The sequence below is a fragment of the Rattus rattus genome, chromosome 14, assembly GCF_011064425.1.
Source record: "Rattus rattus isolate New Zealand chromosome 14, Rrattus_CSIRO_v1, whole genome shotgun sequence".
NCBI lineage: Eukaryota > Metazoa > Chordata > Mammalia > Rodentia > Muridae > Rattus > Rattus rattus.
The window spans coordinates 39,479,843-39,495,588 of record NC_046167.1 but is presented as its reverse complement, the minus strand read 5'-3'; the positions used below and the strand labels follow the sequence as shown (position 1 = coordinate 39,495,588).

At 38.4% G+C, this 15,746-nt stretch overlaps 1 protein-coding gene across 3 annotated transcripts in view; it reads left to right on the top strand.

The window, feature by feature from the left end:
* Elmo1 (engulfment and cell motility 1) overlaps positions 1-15,746 on the top strand; it is a 529,323-nt gene that overhangs the window by 166,864 nt on the left and 346,713 nt on the right. For all 3 annotated transcript variants that reach the window (XM_032885160.1, XM_032885159.1, XM_032885162.1), the window contains exon 7: positions 5,464-5,499. In XM_032885160.1, the coding sequence (XP_032741051.1) occupies positions 5,464-5,499 (36 nt within the window). The remainder of the gene's footprint in view (positions 1-5,463; positions 5,500-15,746) is intronic.

The window sequence follows — 15,746 nt, the reverse complement described above, 5'->3', positions numbered from 1 at the left end:
TGTTTGTTATCTTTATGCATGATCACGTTATTTTAAATATACATATGTATATGATTTTTGAAAGTAGTATTATAAGCATTTCCTTCGTGATATGCTTTTTTGTAACCATGTCAGTATATGCTATTCTTTATTGTAATTTTCCACATATGCTTTTATTTTAGAAAGTAGTTGAAATACAGTTGATATGCAGAGAATACACTTAATCAAAGGATACCCATAGTGGCTAATTTTATCTATACTGTAAGAGATTGCCTTCATTTTCAGGGTGTTTTGTGATCTTTTTCTGATTACTTTTCTTGAACCCACAACTGTGACTATTTAAATCCTTTATACAATGTAGACAGATAGCTTAGAAGAAAAGAGCTTCATTTTGCAGAGGACCCTGCTTCAGTTCCCAGCACCCACGTCAGGAAGCTCACACCTGCCTGTATGTCTAGTTTCAGGTATTTGGAAGTTGGCTGGCCTCTGAGTACCTACAAACATGTGGTGGGCAGACATACACACACACACACACACACACACACACACACACACACACGCACACACACACAACTTTAGATTACTTTAGGCTACTAGCTCAGAGGATATAGGAATTTTAAACTGTTTTCCAGTAAGAACAGTTCAACAGCCTGTGGGGATATCTTGATGCTTTATTGTTCCTTTAAACACATATCTGTTTCTGGTCATCACTGAGCTGGCAATCCAGGATTTTTCTAGTATTTCTAGGAATATTGACACATTCCGGGTGGCCTCTCTAAACTGTGAAATTAATACTAACTTGTTGGGCTGAGATTATTTCTCATAAATTTGGCTTGTTTTTTTTAAAAAAAATGACATTTTCATAATCATTTAGTGATTTGGAAAGCTCTTGAGTAATTATCTTTAAAATAATCAATATCATGTATCTGAACATCCCATCCGTTGCCAGATTCTGTGTGTATATGTGTTGTGTAAAGGTTGCTACTATAGTGTCAGAGTAAACTTCGTTCCTCAAATTGGTTTTGCTTCCCTGAACTGGAGTTGTTTCCTCTTATGTATTGTGAGATTTGTTGAAATGACTGCACACTGAAGGTGCTGTAGCTTCGGGGTTGTTGACACCCACAAAGAGGAGGGATTTGTAGACCCTATTCCTTTAATCATGTATGTGTTCTTTGACTACTGCACAGAACTCCTGACACAGAGGTGTGTGTGTCTGTGTGTGTGTGTGTGTGTGTGTGTGTGTGAGAGAGAGAGAGAGAGAGAGAGAGAGAGAGAGAGAGAGAGAGAGAGAGAGAGACTAAATTCTATATTCCAATGTGGAAGCAGTTTGATGATCTTTCATAGTAACAGAACAGAAAATCAAAAATCAAAATACATGGGTAAAATCATCAGAGGAAGGTTACAGTAAGGTTAGAGAGCCCGTTAGAGGCCTCTGAGGCTATCTGATACCACTTGGGATTGGTAGAGGTAGTAGTCTGCTAGTGTATGTAATACACTTGAAAAGGTTTCACCTAATAGTCACAAGGATGTCAGGTCAGATCCACAAGTGGGAAGAGGACAGCTAATACTGGGGCCAAATAAGGCTGGCTCAGTAGTAGTTTGTTAAAGATACTCTTCAGAGAGAGGTAGCATTATGTCTTCCGTGTAAATATAGACATGACTATGCGTTAAAAGAATTTACTTTACCCGTAGAATATGAGGGAACCAGACAGGCTTAAATATTTTCAAAGAAAAGTGAAAAGAGCACAGATTTATAGGCAGCAAAGGAATGTTGAGAGGAATTGCAAATGGGTAAAACTTGGTTTTTCACAAGCCCGAGAAAGCCAATTCTTTCACTACCAGACAGAACAGTAGCCTGCTTAGTTATCTAGAGGTTGCTGAGCTGTAGAATGCCTTCAGCTCAGCATTCGAGACCCTGATAGTGCAGATGCTGTGTTGCACACATTTGCACAGTTGTCCATGGGAACTTGTGTTTTCCTTCAGCTTCATCTACTGTTCTTCCAACGTCAGACCCATAGCCTCTCCTGCTCATAAATACTTGTCAGGTCTTTTAAGATTTGATATTCTTGAGGCCACAGGATGTCTCTGTTACATTTGGCCACTTGATTAGGTCTAGGATCTTTAATGTGATATTTCTTTAAAATTTGAACTGATTAATAAATGATTTGCAGGAAATACTGTGGAATCATGTAAAATTGGACCTGTCATCCCAGTTCCACTCCAGTTCTGACATTCTTTTTTGAATGGCTTGTGTCAGTGATGGCCTCCCAGAGTGCTCTGCAGCAGCTCTGTGTCTGCATGTGCCTTCCTTTGGTAGCATCGATGCTGTGGTCTAGTGTTCATATGTTTTATCCTTCGTTAAGGAGGTGTTTGGCTAGTTCCTTGTCATTTTGTATAACTATTCTAGATGTGAGCTCAATGTTGGCATTTTAAATTGGCCATGGTTAGCACAGTGACACAACGGAGGTTAATAAATCAGGTTTCTATGACTACCCCAGAGGTTTTGTTCTTAAAGTTTATGGCCATATCACCTTCTACAGCCAAGCAGGTCCTTTATTCCTGCTTGTTCAGTAGGTTGTCCTGTCATTTGGAGTTGTTTATTGCATGACCCTCTTCTCCCAGACTTGACCCATGGCTCTGCAGTCGCTGTGTCTTTCTGACTGTCTCTCATTATTTTCAGAACACGCTTTCTTTTTTGGGTCTCCATGATGTTCCCTCTATTTAGCTTTTTATAAAAACCTTATTCCTTACAGGAGACATTTTCCAAAGAAGTGCTTTCCCTGTATTTCCGCTGGGTTCTTATCATGTCCCTAGCACCTGTCTGCTTATGCCAGTCTTTCCTTATGCCTTTGATTCTGTCAATAACTTTGATAAAGGAAAGGAGTAAAATAATACATATTATTTTAAATAAAGGAAGGCGAAATGAAAGGGGAGAGGGCAAACTTACTTTTCCTTTTTATTAATTACATAAAGTTTAATTTCCAAGTGGCTATTTGGGTTTCTGGAGGGATTTTCAGCTGTGTGTGAACAGACATAGCTTGATACTGTCACCTCAGCAGCCTATACCTTATCTTTAGATCATTGACACTAGCTAAAATCAGGTAAGTTGCTTTGACATCTTCAGTAATAGACTAGGCCTTCAGGACCTGAACTTGCTGGTACAATGAGGAAGAGGTGGAGACTCTTAAATACATTTTGACCTAGCCTTCAGCCTGGCAAGTGAGAGAGAAAGAGAGGTTGTCATGGATAACATAGGATATACCCAAGAGCATGAGATATGCTTTCCTAAGAGACAGCCAGAGAGGATAAGACACACTCAAGAGTGGGTATGGGTTAGTCTAGGGAGTCATAGAGGTAAGACATATGCAAGTGTGTAGATACCCCCTTCTCTGGGGAAAGTCACAGAGTAAGACATACACCAGTGTAGGTATGGGATCCTTAAGGGAGATTCATGATTAATTATCTTAGTATTAGGCATGCACACCATTTTGTCAAGTATCCATTTTTCTCTTTCTTTTCTTTTTAAAAGTGAGGTAAATGAGCAGGCTTTGGAGACTCCAGCATGGTATTAGGGTTTGGTAAGGAAACAAGCCCAGGAGCCACTGTGCTTTTACAGGGGCTTACTACATGCTCCTCCTTGCAAATGGGCTCCTAGTGGGATTCCTAGGAAGCTACAGCTTATATCTAGGAAGGAAAAATGCTTAAGCAGTTGGTAACATGCAGGATTCTTCTTTATTGGCAAGAAACTTCAACCAGATTCCTAGGTGAGGGGGGTCTCTTCCCTTCTCATGTAGCCCCAACTTTTCCTATCATTTTTTTTGCCTCAGGGTTATATTTAGATATAGGCTGTAATTTCTCTTGAAGGGTGGAATCATTCAGCAACCACTTAAGTATATAACTGTGTATTTCAACTTCTGACCCTTTCTCTTCATGCAAATCCCTGTTCTTCAAAAGACTGAAAAGGCAGTGAGCTTAGAGTTGGGATAGCCTTTGTCACTGAAGAGGAGGAAAGAAAATCAGATGTCAGTCAGGCTCCTGTATCCTAAAAGTCAGATGGCTGGGTGGGCGGATATGTGGGAAATAAGATAATAACAAATTCAAAAGACTAGCAAAAACAAAACTTCTCTAAAGATTTATTTATGAGTACACTGTAGCTGACTTCAGACACACCAGAAGAGGGCACCAACCCCAATACAGATGGTTGTCAGTCACCATTGTGGTTGCTGGGAATTGAACTCGGGATGTCTGGAAGAACAGTCAGTGCTCTTAACCACTGAGCCATCTCTCCCACCCAACAAAACATTTTTAATATACTATTTTATAGAAAGTATCGCCAGCACAGAGAAAACAAGCAAACAAACAAAAATAGGCTGGTGGGCTGATCTGGCACAAAACAGTGTATTCTGAACAATTCCTGTCTTCTCCCATAGGTTAAGACCTTTTCCCTTCCCAAATGCCACCTCCTTGGTTTAAGACACAAAGGTTTATCTAATGAATAATCTGGGACTTGGGACGTTTTCCTTTTTTTTTCCTAGTGGTGTGCTCAGTCACACAGCAGACGACCTGAAACTTTCCAAGTCTCGGAGTTCTGAGAGAAGCATGCACCAGCTTTAGCTGGAGGAGAGAGGTGTCCGGCGCCTCCTGATTGTCTGTAATTCTCATGAATTCCAGGGACACCTTACACTGAAAGGGGGTTATCAGTCTGTTTCCTAGAAGGGTAACTAGCTGTATGGAGGGATAGACACTACACAGTCAGTGATCTGAGAGATGGGATAGCCTGGTCCAGTAATGTGGTCCAGTACAGCACAGGCAGGTTTAAAGCTAGAGGAATCTGGCTGACATGAAAAATGGAAGTGCCTTGAGAGAATTAGAGTCATTTTAGTCTTTACCTCTGTCTTCTTGAGCTTAGGAGGTATTGTGCCCTGTCCCCAAATTTCTTTTTCTCCATTTAGTAATCCTAACATTTTTGAGGCTGAGGAAAGAGGGTATTGCAAGTGCAAGGCCAGCCTGAGTTCCATAAGGGTCTTAAAATGAGTAAGCATAAAATATTTTAAAATACATGAAACATTTAGGAACCCATGTGTCCTTTAGTCGCGTTTTTCTGTGGCAAGCTCCATCCCGAGTCTCACTCCTAGCTTCTAATATCATGGTTCCTGCACTTGCTCTCAAGAGAGGAAGACATTACAATCTGTGTGGATTTTATTGAAGAAAGAAAATAAGTTACTTCTAGTCTAGTCCTTTTGACACAGCTTTACCCATTGCAGTGTCACCCATACTCGCTCCATGGGGTTTCTTTCTCCATTGAGCATGGCTGTCTTGGTTTCTGACTGTTAGCACTGTTTCCGTCAGTGATACTATGGCTCCTGTTTTTAGATGGCTAAGTGTTTCTACTCGCCTGTATCTAATCCTGAATTTTCTTCTAGATGGGTTTATTACATAAAAATCATTATTTTGAAGCTCACATGGGTGTTCTTAATTTTTCAGACGATACCAGAAGTTGCAGAAGATTATGAAGCCCTGGTAAGGATACATCTACTGATGTGATTTCATTTACTGTGCCTAATTAAATCCTGACCTCTCATTTCATAATTATGTATCTAGATATTTTGAGTGTCTCCCTTTTTGTTTAATTTTCTTTTAAACAAGTTAAGATAATTTAAAAAATTTTCCTTTTGTTATTTACTGTGGCAGAAATGGTATTTTATGATTGTTATCACTAAGTGATCAAAGCTGAATTGCTCTCTTCCTTGACAATTATAGGTGTAATTTTATGCATTACTTCAAATAAGATATTCTCCTTTGTGCCTCATGTGTTGTTGAGCATTAGTCTTTGACTTTCTTCAGTGACTCAGAAAGCAAAAGATTCGTATTAAAAAACAAAACAAAACAGGATTTGTACATAGAATGAAAATTACTTAAGTCTATAAAAGAAAGTTTTCTCTCCCTTTTTCTACATATTATGTCATCTGCATGATAGCCAGATCTGGACATGTTAGAAGTTACCTTTTTTCCAAAAGTTATTTTCCATACTATTGAGAATTTACTGATGTATACAATGAAATATGATTATTTGAATATCTGAAAACCTACCAACTTCCTCTTTGTGCCCTGACACAATGACTTCCCAATTTGTTTCATGCTTGCTTCTATGTTTGTATGTTTTGATAATCACTAAGTCCAGTTAACTCTGTCCATACATACAGAGAGGGTCATCCACTGGAACAGGAGAATCCTCCCAGGGGTCACACCCGTGAAAAATGATAATTTCCCCTTACCCAGCTACTGCCAACTGCTAGTAGCTCCTCAATAAGGGGTGGGTGCTTTCCCATCGATGCCAGAATTTTGGTTGGCTTTGTCATGTACAGGCCTTCTCCAAGTAACCACAGATGTATGCTTATGAGTTTGATAGCCATATCATGTCTAAAAGATAGCATTTCATAGTACTTTTTCTACATTTCCTAGTCTTTTGATTCTTTTTGTTTCCTATAATGCAAAGTTTCCTAAGTGTGTGTGTGTGTGTGTGTGTGTGTGTGTGTGTGTGTGTGTGTGTGTGTGTGTGTGTGTTTATGACTGTAAGCCAAATATGTATGTGCCAGCTATAGGCACCAGAAGAGGGAGTTGGATGCCCTGTAGCTGGGTTTACAGGTAGTTTGTAAGCCACCAAATATACACATTGGGAACTGAATTTGAGTCTTCCAGGGGAACAGGAAGTACCCCTAACTGCTAAACCAGTTCCCCAGGCCCAGTATGTCTCATTTACAGATGAGCACTTAGTCTCTTATTGGTACCATTGACTGCTGCCTTCTGCTAAACGAAGCATCCCAGACAAAGTTTGAGAGCTGCCTTCATCTATGACTAGAATAGTAAGTATTTGGAAGGCAATTTGACAACATGACCATTTAGCAAGGCAACAGCAGCAATTTCTACCAAAAGGAGGATGGTCTAGTCATGGGCTTTTGACCAGGATTAAAGTACCAGCATGAACTTCCCTCTGGTAGAGCAGGTATCAAATACAAGCAGAAAGCAGTGAGTTACTCCACAACTAACACCGTTATTGCTGCAGTAGGCACATCTGACCTGATAGGTTGGTGTTCTAGTATTCAGATTCAAGTGCTGAATAAAACCCTGGGTAGCTTTTATCTCCCAGAAGTCTGCCTAATAACTTTTGACTCTATGAAAGCTAGCCAGTAGGGAGACAGTTTCAGTTTGCAGTTGTTTTCTGTCTTCCTGCCAAAGTTTGTAGTTTTACCATGTAGCTATGGTGGGTAACCAAAGGCAAGGCAATTAACCTGTATTGCTTTGGAGACTTCTGGAGCCTCCCTGACAAGTGAGTCATAGAGAAATAACCAATGCCTTGAATTGTGATTCTCATGTAATAACCTATGTCTTGAGGGATAAGTGCTGTCCATTTATACAGGGTAATTCTGTTGAAAATATTTTTAGAATTATGTTTTGTAATTAACTTACTAACAGACTAGTCTGTTACTCTAAGGTCTTTCCATAGATCCTTAATCTTGGTAACCTCTTCCTCTCCATGACCTCCCTACCCTACCCCTGCTTAGGCCTTTATCCCCACTATCCCTGACTTCTTTCACATCCCATTTACTTTCCTGTGTCTCCAGTTAAACCTCTCTTTTGGGAGCTGGAAATATAGCTCAGCAGATAAGAAAGAATACACACACTGCTCTTCTAGAGATCTGAGCTTGCCTTCTAGCACACATATTAGGCAAGGTCACAATTGCCTATAACCCCAGATCCAGAAGCCTATCACTTCTGACTCCTACTGACAGTGACATACACATAGCAGATACCCACACAGATACACATGGATAGAGATAGATAGATAGATAGATAGATAAGCTCCACTTGCCCCTGCCTCCTCAGTAGTAGAATTAAAGGTGGGCGCTACTGTCTCCTGGCTTGATTTCAAGTTTCAAGCATCCAGACGGAGTATTGTTGCCTAGGCCTGTAGTGCAAGTTCTCCCCACAACTTCCACAAAGTAGGAGTGTTAGTTTGGGAACTCTTTTGTATATGAAACTATAGTAAGGTAGAATTAAATAATATATTTTTAGTGTAAGGTTTCTAAATTTTATTTTCACACATTTTTATGCAGTCAGAACACTTAGGTAAAGCAGCAGAAAGCATCTTTTATGATGTGTCTTGAACATGCCATTTCAATAATAAAGCCATTACTTTTAGCATGCACTTAAGTCCATTATACAAGTCTTCATAATGAGCATCCGTTCTGTGGTGCAGAGATTAAAATTAGATGGCAGAGCGAGGATGCAAACTTGCCTTTGGCCTCCCACAATTTGTCAAGGTAGGAGAATTGTGGTTCCTAAGCAAATACATTTTCTTTAAATTTGGTGGCTAACTTTAACTTTGTTCTGTTCAACTACTGAAAAACTTGATGTTCCTTTGTCATTTATGGACATAAATTTCTAACAAGGGCCCTGGTTCTGCTATGACAAAGTAAGGTAGTCAGACTAGTACAGATAATGATGAGAAAATATAGGCTAAATCTTATAATCAAAACCTCTAGAGATACCTATTTAATGATACTAACGGAAGAACGTAGATGGAGTCAATATCTGGGGGGAAGAAATGGGCTTCAGTGAGATTCATTTGTTTGCTTCGATTTGTAGCAGAATCCCTGCTACTCCCAGTATAAGACACAACAGCAAGGTTCCATTAGCCTGTTACTAGTATGGAGCTAACAGGCAGCTAGAATATTAATGAGAATCCATGGAGTTGGGGGAAGTTCAGATCACGTAAGATGCCACACCGTATGACTTTTTTAGGAATCCATCACATCCTACTGCAATGTAAATGCGTGTGTGCAGAGCCTCCAGAAAGCCTGGTTTAAAAAGGCCAGGTCCTGACTGAAAGCTGAAAGGATTGTTCAGAGTCGTGAGCTAACCTAGTAGAACAAAAGTCTAATTGTGAAGATTGAAAATCTTACACATGTCTAGTACTAAATAATACTATATTAAAAAATAGTAATAATGATCCATTGTTAAGAGAGGGAGAAAAATAGTAGAAAAATCAAACCCAAGATAACCAGATATTAAAATTGACAGATGAAAATTCTTGGGCTTTTGAAGGCAGTAGTAGTGTAGTAGTAGTAGTAGTAGTAGTAGTAGTAGTAGTAGTAGTAGTAGTAGTAGTAGTAGCAGCAGCAGCAGTAGTAGTAGTAGTAGTAGTAGTAGTAGTAGTAGTAGTAGTAGTAGTAGTAGTTGCTGTCGGTGGTAGTGGTAGGTGTGTGGTAGTGGTGGGTAGTGTATGTGTGCCTATGACAGAGACAAGGAATACTGGGAAAGGTGGGTAATGGTGATGTGGGTATGAACAGAAGTCAAATGAAAGAAAGACATTGGGAAAATGTCATAAAGAAAGTCATTACTTTGACAGAAATTAATAATAATAAAAATGTTTGAAGTGTTAGTATAATGAATGAACTTTTGGCAAGTCTTTACAGAGAAATAGAGAACATGAAACACAAGCAGGTATCACTTATAAGACTGAAAAAGTAGGGATTGGAGAGATGGCTCAGTGGTTAAGAGCACTGGCTGCTTTTCTGGAGGACCTGGGTCTAATATTCAGCACCCAAATGACAACTCGCAACTGTTTGTATTCCAGTTGGTGGGTACCTGATGCTTTTTTTTCTGGCCTTCATGACCACTACATGCAACCTGTGCACAGATTTCCATGTAGATGTAAAGAAAACCCTCAAAAAATTTAAAACTGTATAAAAAAATTCCTACATAGCCTAAAAAGTGCAATAGTTAAAATGAAAAATTTACTTTATGGAGTTGAAGTTAGCAGACAATGTGGCCTAGCATTGAAATATGTAATTATGCAGGCTAAAAATAGAAAACTGACTGTAAATACTTGACCTATGAGGTTAAAAAAAAATGACTTAAAGTATACTTATTAGAATCTCAAAAGGATTCTCAAAAGGAGAGAAAAATAGATGGGACATAAAACTATTTGTAAACCATTACTGGAAAAAATAAAATTCATAGAGATAAAATTCACACAGTTAAACTTATGAAACCCATGAAAGGTGAATACAAAGGAAATTATACCTGGAAACGTAAAAATTTCTGAAATCCAAGTTAAAATTAAAACCTTTAGGGCAGCCAGGGCAAGAGAGCTTACTACAGTACAGTCATAAAAATAAGAAATAATGAAGACCAGAAGGCAGCACGTAAAGAAAAAGAAACAGGGGAAGGGGGAAGGGGAGGAGGAGGAGGGAAGGGAGGAGAAGGAGGAGGAGAAAGAAGAGGAGAAAGAGGAGGAGGAGAAAGAAAGAAAGAAAGAAAGAAAGAAAGAAAGAAAGAAAGAAAGAAAGAAAGAAAGAAGAAAAAAAGATGATTATTTTGTATTTGATAAAACTCTCCCTGGAAATGATGGTGAACTGATAGTCTTTTCATTTCCAGAGGGGAGAGATTAATGAGAATGCATTACGGAATTGTCCAATAACTAAAAAGACAACTTATTGCCAGCATACATACATTATATGAGATAAAAAACAAACTCCTCAAATGGAAGAGATCTGAGAACAGATAAAAATTGGGCTTTATCTGAAAGTATGAAGAGCACTGGAAACTGTTAAGTGTATAACTATATGAAGATAAAATAAAATGTACTTTTTATTTGAAGACATGTAACAATATAAGTTGAAATTAAAATGCTGTTTTATTATAGGATTTATGACTTATGTGGATTTAAAATAGATCACAGTAGGAGTGCAATAGATGTAGACATTAAGCAAGATACTCTAACAAACTTCCTATTGTGTAATCTTTTCTGTACGTAGACCTTAGTGTGTTAATAGTTCACTGCATAAAATTATAAAAGTTGTATAGCTCAAAATCCAGTGGAAAGATTAAATTGAGCTGTTAAACAATATTTCATTAATTCAAAAGCAATGTAAGATAGACTGAGAACAAAATGTATCTGAGACAGATAAAAACCAATTATTAATTGATATTTTAATCTTAATAATATAGTAAATGTAAATGGACTATATACTTTATTTAAAAGGCTAGATTATGAAAGTAAATAATGCAAGATGATATTTTATAAACAGACTGTTTATAAAATAAAAGGGGAACTTACATATTGAAAGTTAAGATGGAAAAGTACATATCTTGTACATGCTACTAGTAATATATGAGTGTTTTTATTAATATCAGGAAATATAAGAATGAAAGATAAAATGTTGTCAGGAAAAATGGTATAACTAATAGTGAAAATAAGCCATCAGGAAACATAAAAGTATTAAATATATGTGAGTCCGACATAAGCTGCAAGTGCATGAGGCAAATAAACCCATCTTGCTAATTGAGGATTTAAAGATGATTGTCTCCTACTGGGTGGGAAACTTGGTAAAGCCAGTAAGATAAAGATGCTATAATTAACATTACTGTGGATTGTTCATGGAGTGTCATGCTTATTAACATATGAATACAGATTTCCATATATGTGAAATGTTCATCAAGGTGGATCAGATGCAGATCATAATGAATCCCAAGATTTTTACATTAACTTGAGTTATGCAGATTATGCTTTTCATCCCAAGGACATTTTCAAAAAATCATTAATAATAGCTAAAATATGCAGATGCCTGGAAATTAGAAATTAGAAATCATGCTTGTTTATCTAAAAGTTGAGGAACAATAACTTGGGTGAAAATACAAAATAATTTTAAGCTGTGGTCCCAAAATTTGTGCGTTCAGGTAAAGGCAGTGTTTAGAGGGGTTTGTATCTCTTAAGTGCTTATGCTGAAGAAAAGGTAAGAATATAAGGAAGGACACATAATTGAAGAATTAAGTGGGAAGGGGTGGGAAGGCAGGGTGGAGGAGGGAATATGAGTAGGAACTATTAACACTAAAGCCTTTGAAATGCCACATGGACTCCTACTCCTGTAGAAGCTTCCTAAAACAGATATGTATATGAAAGAATTATATAATATATAATTTTGTAAACTTATGAAGACTGTGACAGTGCAAACAAAAAAAGCACAGGTTTATATTACACAGAATTAAGTAACTACAACACAAAGAAGATATTTACAATAGAATTGACACCTGCTGGCTGGTGAATAAAAATCAGTTTTCTCCAGTAGAGCGTATCTGACTCTGTTAGTTACATTCCAAGACGTTTCCTATTCCCAGTGTCCTAAGCCCAGGAATAGAGGGCCAGCAGAAAATGGACACCATGTATTTGGGGGATGGGACGTGGGGATGGTGTTTGTCTTATGTTGTTTGTTTGCATTTTTGATCTTTGGATGTTTTGTTTGTGTTTTGAGAGACAGGGAAATAACAAGATGGTAGGTATGGCGGTGAGGACAATCTGAGAGGAGCTGAGAGAGGGTAAAGAATATGATTAAAATATTTTGAATGAAAAAAATTAAATAAAAAGAAAAAAGCAGTGATATAAATTTATACTCAGGGCAATAAGAAACACCTAAACATATTAAGTAGAGAAAAGAATAAAAAGAGCAATCAATGAAGTATGAAAGAGATAAATAATAAAGTTTATGAAAATAAATTATTTGGAAATCTGGGCAGTAAAGAAAGGCCATTACAGAGGTGAGCTCTGGGCAGCAGAGAGTAGATCGCTGTAGACCCTGCTGTTTTTAAAAGCAAAATGAAGACATACTGCGAATATCTTTGGTAAATTTTAAATTTTAGATAAAATGCACCAAGTCCTTATGAAGGAGAAATCACAATGTGTACCTGCTGTGGAAATGCATGGCTTTGATCTCCTTTCCAGAATAAGTCTGCTCAGTCACAGGACTGTAGTTTCTGGAGAGCTTTCAGCTATAGTGAATTCTGAGTCGGCCAGCTTTAAACCATGGCTGTGATCTCCCAGCAGCCTCTCGTCCCTGAGCCTGAAAGCACACTAGGCCCTACCTCTTTCTGCCCATCATAGGACTCTTCCAACAGCCACTGTTCATTCTGAAGCTTTTACTCACCATTCTAAATTTCTTCTAGAAGTTTCTTGAGTTGACTGTTAGGTCTTCATCTGTTTCGGATATGTCTTTTGGATATCCAATCTGCAGGATGTTCTGCAAACTCTCATGCCTTCTGCTTTGTGTGTGTGTGTGTGTGTGTGTGTGTGTGTGTGTGTGTGTGTGTGTGTGTTTTAAAATTGCGTTCAAGTGTCTGCATATATATGGAGGTGTGCATGCACAGAGGGGTGTGTGTATGTGTGTGTGTGAAGCCCAATGGAAATGTTAGATGCCATCATTGAAAACAAAATCTCTCACGGGCCTGAAGTTTACCAGCTAGGCTGGACTGGGAGCCCCAGGGACACTCCTGTCTCTGCTTTCCTTAGCTCTGGGGTTTCACATTCCACTCATCATACCCAACATTTTACGCATGGATGGGGTGGGGTATATCAAACCCAGCTTCTTTCCCTCACAAGACCAGCATTTTACTGACTAAGACACCCCAGGCCCAGGCCTTACCCTTTGTCTTACACAGACATTACCAGTTTTCCAATAAACCCCTCTGTCTCCTAACTCTATCCCAGCTTCTTCTTCTTAGAGAAATAAAACCTATATATTAAAACTGACTCCTGATGAATAATAGCTGTGGGCACACATATTTTCTCAGGAGTTAAGATCATTATGAAAAACCTTAGTGGTGTGAAAACTGATTACATGGGTGAATTCCATTATACCTCTGTGGAAGAATTACCAAGTATATAACAAAGAAGGAGGGACCTGTTACAGCAATTTCATGTGGTCTGTATCATTCTGATATCCCAACCTGACTATGACAATTCAGGAATTAAAAATTGGAGGTTCAGAAGACCCTAGTATGATATTAACATAGAGCCAAGAAACACAAAAAGCTGGTGCCAGCTCGAAGTCAAGGCTGTTTTTTCCCTAAACATGGGAGACATAGTTAATTTTTACTTTCAATTTGATTGACTTGAGAGCTACCTAGGCGATAAATAAATTATAATATTCTCTCCCCGTCCCTCCTCCCTATTCCTTTCCCTCCTCCTTCCCTCCACCTCCACCCCACCATGCACACATGCACTTAAGTATGTGGATGTGAGTCATTTCCAGAGAGCAGTATTGGTGGAGGTAGGAGGGGTGGAGGGGTGGAGGGGCCTGTTCCAATAGGCTGAGAACCCAGGTAGAATGAAATGGAAAGAAGGAAGCTATTAGCATAGTCATTCATTCTCCGTCCATCTTTTTACTCTCTCTCTCTCTCTCTCTCTCTCTCTCTCTCTCTCTCTCTCTCTCTCTCTCTGTCACACACACACACACACACACACACAGAGTCATTCACATACAGACTTCTCTCTTTCTTTGCCACTCTGAGGTAAACAGCCTCTGATGGCTGAAATGTGCAAACTGTGAATCATGGATTCTTCGCTCATTTATATTGTGTCATCAGATAATTACCACAGCAACAAAAGTCTAGAAAAGACCATAAAATTCAATATTTGTCCATATTAAAAATTATCAAGGTGTGGAGAGATGGCTCCATGGTTGAGAGCCCTGACTGCTCTTCCAGAGGTCCTGTATTCACTTCCCAACAACTACATGGTGGCTCACAGGCATCTGCAATGGAATACAGTGCCCTCTTCTGGTGTGTTCGAAGACACCACCACTGTACTCATATAAAAACTAAATAAATCTTTAAAAAAACTCTCAGCAGAACAGCTGATGAAGACCATGTGTATACATACATACACACACACACACACACACACACACATATATATATATATATATGTATAAATGGTGGAAAATCTAATGTGTTCTATCTTGAAGATTATCAAAAGGCATATGTTTTCTTTCTGTCCTTCTTTTTGGCAGAGTTCTGTATGAGTTCTTGCTGTTGGTGTAAAGCCAAGAAAGAAGTTAAAAGGCCCAGTGTCAGAAAGACATGAAACTAGATGCATAGAAGACATGGTTCTGTAGAGAGCTGCTGAGAGCCTGGCAGTGTGATAACATACCTACTAACATCTTGAGATCTAATAGCCCTGGAGAAGATATTGTGTACTTTCGTTTTTACAGCAAACAAAAAGGAATAAGATTACATTCCCCCATTTATAAAGTGTCAAAATGAGAAAATTCTTTTGAATAAATTCAACCCAAATTTGCGGTTATCTGTTCATGGGAAAATAAAAATTACTAAGCCAAATTAAAGATCTAATTCAGTGGGATCAGACCATTTTATGGATGGATAAACAATATTAAAGATACTGATTCTCCACAAATCTCAGTTTAATACTATGCAAATCACTGAAAAAATATAAGAGATAGCTCACTGGCTAAGGGCACTTTGCTGAGTTCAGTTCCTGGAATTTTCATGGTGAAAGGAGAGAACTGAGTATTGCCAGTTAAGTTGTCCTTAGATCTACATGTGTGCACACACATGGGTGTACACACATTTTAAAATGAAGCTATGTAGGTGAAAGCACTTATTTGCAAAAATAGCTAAGAAGAAAATCCTAGAAGTCTATAGGTTGCCTGTAAGCGCTACTGTAGGACTGGTTATCGGAACAGCATGATATTGACATAAGAAGAGAGGCAGGTTGAGTAATAGATATGTAAGTCATGATTTTACCTACTAATATGGGTCAGACAGATTCTGGAGGATAAGCAGAGTGTCTAATTGGGGATTTAGTAATCTACAACTTGCAATGTAGGTAAATGTCACCCATATTTGGTAGACATAGGAAGCCTGAACTGGGGAGGAATCATAGCCTTTGACAATTAAGGATCTATTTGCTT